Source organism: Aythya marila (genome assembly GCF_965140915.1).
Source record: "Aythya marila genome assembly, chromosome: 19".
Taxonomy (NCBI): Eukaryota; Metazoa; Chordata; class Aves; order Anseriformes; family Anatidae; genus Aythya; species Aythya marila.
Genome location: NC_139060.1, coordinates 2,203,380 through 2,211,807, shown reverse-complemented (window position 1 = coordinate 2,211,807; position 8,428 = coordinate 2,203,380). Strand labels below are relative to the sequence as shown.

Sequence of the window (8,428 nt, the reverse complement as noted above, 5' to 3'; positions counted from 1 at the left end):
CTACCAGCACCCCCACGACCCTCCTCACATCACTACCTCTACACAAAGCCAAACTGATGCCATGTGCAGCCCTTACCAAGCTGAGCCCAGGGCTGGCACCATGTCAGCTGTACCCTGCAGCCCTTCATAGCCCCAGGCATCATCAGGATCCCTGGTCCCTCTCCCCAGCTTTGTGCCCTGGGGCAGCACCTCCCACCCCCAGCTGTGGGACATGATTGCCCTCATCCCACACCTTCCCCAGCTGCCTGAGGTTTGCTGCAGCCCTCAGGAGTGGGGAACATCGGGAAAGGGTGCTGGGTGGCTGGGACATGATGATCTGGGGGGCTAAAATACAGAGCACTGGGACTTCTGGAAGCTCCACTGTTGATTCTGCAACTGGCATGGTCATCACTGGAAGGAACAAAGGATGGGTGGATGGATGGAGCTGTGGAAGGAAGGAAGGAAGGAAGGAAGGAAAGAAAGAAAGATGGGGCTGCGTGTGGGGGTTTGTGGCCCCAAACTCAAACTTTATGCCTTGTTGCTGGGGTGTTCCCACATCCTTTTTTCCTCCTCCTGTGTAAACCCTGGGAATTCAGCTCTTTGCTTCAACCCACCCCCTCCCAGCTGTCCACCCCCAGGACAGGTGACGACCCTCAGCAGTGAGGCAGGGAGGGAAGCCGAGGCACAGCACACCAGGGCCTCACAGCCGGCTGGAGGAGGAGCATGGTTCTTTGTTATTTTCTCCTTGAAAATAGGAGCCTGCCTCCAGGCTTGCACACCGATATTCTCCTTCCTCTGCTTTCCTTGCCTGCTGCCCTGAGCTGTATTTTCTCAGCTGTGTGGGTGCAGGAGCAGGGATGAGACTGCACTGATGAGGGATGCCCTTGCCTGATCCTCAGTGCAGGCGAGCAACCACGCACCTGCCCTACAACCCAGCCTTCCCCATGCTGATGCTCAGAGGGGACATCCCTGTGTTCCAGGGACCTGTGGGCACCGACGGTGGCACTGATAGTTTTGACTAATCCTTTTTCACTGGACTGGGTTTGGAAAGGCTTCGCGATGAAGAGAAAATAAACGTTGTCTTCTTCCAGGTGCCACCAGCGAGCATTCCTTTCCCAGCAGGTGTGGATCTGGGTGGGTTTTGTCGTAGTTCTGGTGGGGTCTCCCCAGCCTGGTGGACACCACGAGCCAGCTCGGCGTGTGGCCGGGCAGCGGGACAGGATTCAGTGAATGGCTTTTGTTAACCAGAAATGGTGCCAGGGACATCTAAAGGCCACTCTCCACACAAATCCCTCTTGTAAACATTTCTTCCACATAAGCACCCTTTGGCGATCAGCCCCAAAGTGCTCAGAGCCCTCTCACCAGTACCACAGCTTTGGGTCCGGCTTTGTTTGTGTTGGAAGCAGCAGAAGGCACTGCAAAGCTCCCTGTTTGCAGGGCTCAAGGGACACGCAGCATTTAAGTCTCTTGCCCCTGGCTCCATGCAATCACCCCCAATGCCCAGTCTGCAGATTTTCCATTTTCTGTTTTGTGTTCAGAAATAAACTTGAAAAAGCACCTCATTCCTTCCTGGAATGCCCCAAATTAGCGATGAGAGCACAGACCACAGCCCCTGCAACTGTTCTAAAGCTGATTTAGTGATCTGCAGCCCCAGCTCTTGGTTTCTGAGCTGCTGGAAGAGGAAGCAAGCTTTCACAACAGCACCAAGCCAAGGCAGCATCCCGTAAATGTCGTGGCAGGGATGAGCTGGGCTTTGGCATGGTGTGTTCATCCAGGCTGTGGTTGTGCGTTATCATCTCACAAACAGGAAGCCTGCTTGCAAGTCACCAACTAAAAATGTGGGGAAGCGGCCATCGGCGCTGCTGGGTGAGCAGGTTCTGGCAGCGCTGGTTGCCCACACACCAGCTCGGAGCTGCTGGGCTCCTAACGCAACGCAGGCAGCGTGTCCCAGCCCCGTGTGGCAGGCAAGGCCAAGGGCTTTCCCCAGCCCACGTCAGCAGTGTCCTTCCTCCCACTGTGCCTGCTGGGATGGCGCAGGAGGGCTCCCACGTCACGGGAACACCTCACCGTGGCTCGTCGTGGGCCGTTTAATGTGCTGATGGGCTGGTATCACCCCAGGGGAAGGAGGGGTTGATGGAAAACTGGGTAGTCTGCAGAATGAAGTGTTTGCACCTGAAATGACTGCCTTCTGCTGAAAACATCGCTGTTTGGCTCCCCAGGGCAGAGCCCGTCTGTAGCAACCCTGCTCCCATGCACACAACTCGCTGCTGCAGCACCACACGTTGCAAACCTCAGTGCAGTGTGCCATACAACACAGCATACAAGGTGAAACCACGCAATCAAACTGCAATGCAAACCTCAGCACCATGCTGAGCACCATGCTTTGCGAAGACTGACACATGGTTTGGGTTTGGTGTCAGCTGGGAAGAAACCACTGGTTTAATCCAGAGGTTAAACCCAGCTGCGCCATGGAAAAGCACCATCCACCCATGCTCCAAGACATTTCTGTGGTTTTTAGTGCTTTAGCAAGCTCCTCACCCACTTTGCAGTGCTGCTCAATGAGCTTAAATACAAAAATATAAATTAAAAGCTGGTGGATCTACAAGGGACCAGGATCTCCATGCCTCCAGGTTGTACAGAGGGACTTGGTGCCAGGGTGGTTTTCTGGGCTTGGGTTCACCAGGGCTTGTCCACAAGACCATCATGCTCTACAGAAAATCAGCCGTGTTGCTCCAGTCAGCCTGTTGTTCTTGTGCCCACCTCTTACCCATGAGTGCAAGGACTCCAAAGTTATGCTGAGCACGGGAAGATTGTTTGGAGGATGCAGGATGCTGAAACAAGACCGCCTGCAGCAGGCTCCAGGCCTGAGCTCAGCTGAAAGCCACCACAGAACTGCCTGCGGCTGTTCGCTAAATGGTCAGAAGGATTTGGGAGACAAGTAATAGCTCAGTCAGTAACTGAACCCTTTACACTGTTTATCCTGGCCCAGTGACACTCTGCCATGTGCACAGTGAGCAGGACCTGATAGTTCTTCTCTGCCTTAAAACAAACAAACAAACAAACAAACAAACAAAAAGCCATGATTGTTAATCACAAGCTGCTTCTGTGCACATTTAATAAATGGCCTTATGAGAGGTTCATGCTGGGGCCAGTCTGCAAAGACTACAGCAGGCTGCTCAGCCGGGCCTGCAGAGGCTGGGCCAGGCAGGGCCATGGCCTTCACCCAGGGCTGCGTCCCAACCTGGACATGGGCATTCACTGCTGGCCACAGCCTGTCACACTCCTGCTGGGCTCCCCTCTCCCCTTCAGCCCAGCGACAGAGAGTTGGTGGAAGAAAACCCCCATTTGCTGCCCCCAGCCCTTGGCCACTTTTCAGGGCTGAACCAGGGCTCAGAGCTGGGGGGAACCAACATGAGCTTAGACTGGAGTGAAGGAGATGGCATCAAGATCCTGAAACCTGAAAGTGGTACAGGTCAATGGTCCGAAACCATCAGCATCTTCACCTTTGCTCAAAGCTAGAAACAAATGGTGACTGCCTTGTGAACGAGGTGCCGGGTATGGCATCTGGGTGAGGCTTCAGATCCAGTAAAGGTGCAGCTATCAAGCAGCAATAACCTAAATTTAACTAAGTAATGGTGTGGTTGTGTGCCTTATAAGTGCACGAGCTCATCTCAGAAAGGTGTAAGAATCGCTTTAAAACATCAAAAGCTTAAAGGCAGTCTCCTTATAGCAAGTGAATAGGGACCATGATCCTAAAAGTTCCTCAAGATCAAACACTCCTGAAATGGACACAGTACTTGAGAACAGGACACAGTACTGTAGGCCACACCTGGAGTGCTGGCTCCAGCTCTGGGCCCCACAGTACAAGAAAGACCTGCATGTACTGGAAGGAGCCCAGCAGAGGGCCACCAGGATGTAGAAGGGCCTGGAGCCCCTCTACTGCAAGGGGAGGCTGAGCTGGGACTGCTCAGCCTGGAGAAACAGAGGCTCAGGGGGGATCTCATCAACATCTATAAATACCTGAAGGAAGGTGCAACAAAGAGGGAGCCAGACTTTTTTCCATGGTGCCAAGTGCCAGGACAAGCATCATAGACTATCCCAAGTTGGAAGGGACTCACAAGGATTGTTGAGTCCAACTCCAAGAGGCACTGGGCAAAAATTGGAACAAAAGAGGTTCCCCTGGCCATCAGCGAGCATTTATTCACAGTGCAGGTGACAGAGCACTGTCACAGATCGCTCAGAGAGGTTGTGGAGTTCCCTCCTTGGAGATCCTCTAAAGGCACCTGGATGTGGTGCTGGGCACCCTGCTCAGGATGGCCCTGTTGGAGCAGGGGTTGGACCAGAGGGACCCAGTCATGCTGTGACTACGTGAGATGGGATGCTTTCACTGCAGTTACCAAATACTAGCAGCTCAAACCAAGAAAAGAGGATTTGTGGTCATGCTTAGGGTAGAGTTGGGTTTTTAAATGTAGGATGAGATACAGTCACATGCAAGACTGCAGATACGTTTCGGTGCCCGAGCATTTGCCGTAGCTGTACTTGCCTGAACAGCTGTTGGTTTTCAAGCGAGCTGTCATGGCTGAATTACTGACTGCCAGTTCATTAAGAGTAGGAAGGTGAATGTTGATCTGGAAAACATTTTGCATCAAAATTACTCAAGCTGTGCTCCCTGGTGGAACAAAAAGGGATTATCCTGACGTGGTTCCTCCCCATCACTTGCTCGCCTGGGTTTTGAGTATGGGTCTTCAGCTTTCTGTTGGACACTTTGGCAAATGCTGTGATCAGGGACAGGGACAACCACCCTTTCCACAGACACATACAAATGCCTCCTCATTTTTGTATCAGCTCAACACAAAAATATTTCCTCCTTCAAGCAGGAGCCCGAAACCAAGCTCACTGCCACCCACATGCCCATGCAAGGCAGGACTATGAAGCTTGCCTGGATGTTGCAATAGGACCCATCCAAAAGCAGCATTACCAACAGTAAGGAACAACACCTTCTGTCTGATCATGCAAGGGATTAACTATCATTATAGGCAAAAATCAAATTAAGCTGCACAACTCCCACCTGCAAGGCAGGCAGGGATTAGCCAAAGAATTAACTGGGAGAGGGAAGCAAAGTTAGAAAATGAGTCTCCTGGCCACTTCTGGGTGCCCTTGGTAGCAGTTTCCAGGATGAATGCATTATCTGTTGGGTTCTGTGGGCAGTTAGTGGGTTCTGGTCCACTGGCTCCGCTGGTGGACCAGATGGGAAGGAGCAGGCATGGAGGCAGATCCAACAGCTGAGACATCCAAACCCAAACTGAAGTGGGGTACTGGGAACCAAAACCTTGATGAAAATCCCAACCACAACCCAATTCCTCTTAGGTGATGAGGTCTTGTTCCCTGTTGTCCTAGCAGCAGCAGTCATTACAGCATCTTCCAGGAAATCCAGACAAAATCGAGATCTCTGTGCCTGGCTTTGCTCATACAGAAAGTAAACTGTGAGCATGATCTCCGGCTGTAGGTTTTCAGTTGAAAGAGGCAAGACAGAAAAAGGAAGGGCAATTAGATGCATTTCAGAGATGGAGAAGTGAAATTTGGATCCAGTATGATGCTTACAAAGTGTATAGCAAAGCCTAAAAATAAACCCTGAACATCCAAGCCATTGCCTTATACCCCGCCAGCTTCTCCTCTCTCTGCCGCCTTCTTTGCCATGGTTTGCCACCCTGTAACACAAAAACGCACTCAAGTGTGCAGCTCTGTTTAGTCAGCACAACTCTGCTTGGCTGGGTCTGTTTTACAGAGAGGTGAACTGAGGCAGGGCACAGGGAAGGGCTGGAGCACATGACCCTAGGGGAAGTGACGTTACAACTCTGCCCACTCTTTTAAACACTATTTTTGCACCTCACTTTCCATTATGAGTTTGGAGCTGCAGCAGTCAGAGCCTCCAACACTCTCACATCCCCCAGTGTCAAACCTGGGTTTAAAAGAAGCCTGCTCCCCCACAAAATTATATACATTTTTAAAGCTATACTGTATTTCTAATCTGCAGAAACCCTGAGCAGCCCAAGAACTGCCGGCTCCTCCACCTCGGCTGACCCAGCACCCAGCTCAGCAGTTCTGCCCCCACGAGCTCAGGCTCTTCCACTCCCCCTGCTCCTGCAGCAGAGAGCAGCCACTTCCCACCACCCCGAGGGAGAAGCCACTGCCCTGGGGCTGCCATGCTCCCAGAGGCCAGGAACCCATCTGCATGGCGTGATTGAAGAAGGAGAAGACCATGAAACACAGTCCCCTGCCTCAAGGTAAAGGTGCCAAGGATGAGAGCAGCCAGAGGGCTGAGGGCTGGCCAGGCAACATGCCCAAACGGGACAAGCACGGCCTTTGCATTCAGGCTCCAGGTTTCTGCACCCTTCACCCCACACTTTTGCTCTCCCTGGCTGCCACTCAGAGTGGGGTGAAGGAAGCTCCTCGCAGGCGTTCAGCCCAGTCGTCATGGGACGAGGGCAGGCTGATGAGAGGGGCGCACACAATCCTGTTCCCGAGGACCTTCCAACAGACTGAGTCCAGATTTCCTACCAGGCTGATGAAGCTCCTTTCCCCATCCACACACCTCCCACCTGTACCCCTCATCCGTGGCTCAACATCTGCCACCTTGTCCTTCCATCAGATGCGTGGGTAAGGGGGAGCCTGGCCCCAGCCCAGTGGTGCATGGGGAGATGCTGGTGCCCAAGGGTCAGGGACAGGGGGCATTCTGTGGGTTCTGGGACCTGCACCCTCCTCAGCTCCATGCACATGCAGACCCTCCTCCCAAAAAAGCACAAAAACATTCACAGTCAGGAATTCACAACAGTTTTCACTGGATTTTCTCCTGATTTATGACTTTAGGTATAAATTCTTTCCCTATTCCCCCCTTGTACTCAGTAGGGCTTGGCTCTTTCAGCACTCTCAAGGAACCCATGCACAAGAGGTCCAACCACCTGGGATACGGCCAGGAGCTGTGCATAGTCAGAGCCTCCTTACAGCCCAGGGAGCCCCTGCCTGCAGGAACAACCCCGTGGTGTCACTGGGGGAACACAGAGAAACCCCCAGGTCCTGCAGTGTTGCCAGGCTGAACTGCTGCTGGTAGCTCTGGGGACCTGGGACAGAAAAAAGGAGGGGGAAGCTCAGGGTCCAGTTCTTCAGCATCTTCCCTCAGGGGGCTCCCAGTTCCCTGCCACACTCAGTTGGTGCCCCACCGTTTGCGGAAGGAGTCAGCAAAGCTCTTCTTAAACTTATCATTGGCAAACACGTAGATCAGGGGATCCAGGCAGGTGTTTGCCATGGTGAAGACCCAGCTGATGTAGTAGGCAACTTCCACTTGGTGCAGGAGCTGGCAAGATATGTCGTAGTACTTCACAATGACGCCTATGGTCCTGCAGATGTGCAGAGGACCGAAGCAGATGGCAAAAATCACCAGAGACACTGTTATCATCTGCAGAGACCTGTTCTTCATCTTCTTACCTCTGGAGCTTCTCTTGGCTGCTTTAGCAATGGCAGCTCCCAGCAGAGCACCGCAGGTCAAGGAAACAGCAAAGGGCAGGAGGAAAGAGAACACAACCACAACCATGTTGTAGACTATGTAAACAGAGGACAATTCTGACTGGTGAATATTCAGGCATCTTTCTGAGCCATCAATAACTGAAGTTTTGAGGACGAAGAAGAAAGGCAGCCCTTGGACAAAGAGGACGATCCAGACAAACAAGCACAGCTTTCTCAAGAAGGTCCTCTTCTTCCAGAGGGACTTGCTCTTGTACCGAACAACCACAAAGTACCGGTGGATGCAGATGAGCGTCAGGAAATAGATGCTGCCGTACATGTGGGTGCTGTGCAGGAAGACTTCGAGCTGGCAGAGAAATTGGCCAAATGGCCACCGGCTGCCGAGGCTGAGGTAGGAAATCCGGAGGGGAGCAATGGGGATGATGGTGATGTCTGCCAGGACCAGGCTGAACTGGAGGATCATGCCTGAATCCCACTGCTTGATGTGGAAGCAGAAGACCCAGAAGCTCACGCCGTTGAGCAGGATGCAGCCCAGCAGGAGCAGGGTCCCCAGGGCAGGGATGGCAGGATGCAGCTCCTGGGGCAAGCAGTCCGAGCTGGTGTTCATGAAGGCGAGCGAGGCCAGCAGCTCCTTGGACACCTCTGTGCTGTCCTGCAAAGGTTGGGGTGGAAGAGAGAAAGCAGTGAATCTACCCGAGCTCATCTTCTTGCACATGAAGGCTGAGCTGCATCAGAGGCGGGTTTTCAAACACTGTTGCCGAGGCTGAAGATCTGTGGCCAAACAATGACTATTAATTACCACAGGCACGACGGAGGAGACCTGGCAGGTGCAAGGGGCCACGTCCTACTCTTCACAAGCAAGCACGACCTTGTGGTAATTGGACCTGACCCCGCCACACTCAGCTTGGCTTCCTCTGCCTGTGCTGCAAAA

At 52.9% G+C, this 8,428-nt stretch overlaps 1 protein-coding gene across 1 annotated transcript; it reads right to left on the bottom strand.

Annotated features, from left to right (window-relative positions):
* Positions 1 to 7,180: 7,180 nt before the first annotated feature.
* Positions 7,181 to 8,212, bottom strand: LOC309885676 (P2Y purinoceptor 2-like; the record flags this gene model as incomplete). The annotated part of the gene is made up of 1 exon (XM_082775899.1): positions 7,181 to 8,212. One exon carries the CDS (start codon positions 8,210 to 8,212, stop codon positions 7,181 to 7,183), a length of 1,032 nt encoding a protein of 343 aa, XP_082632025.1.
* Between the last annotated feature and the right edge of the window lie 216 nt (positions 8,213 to 8,428).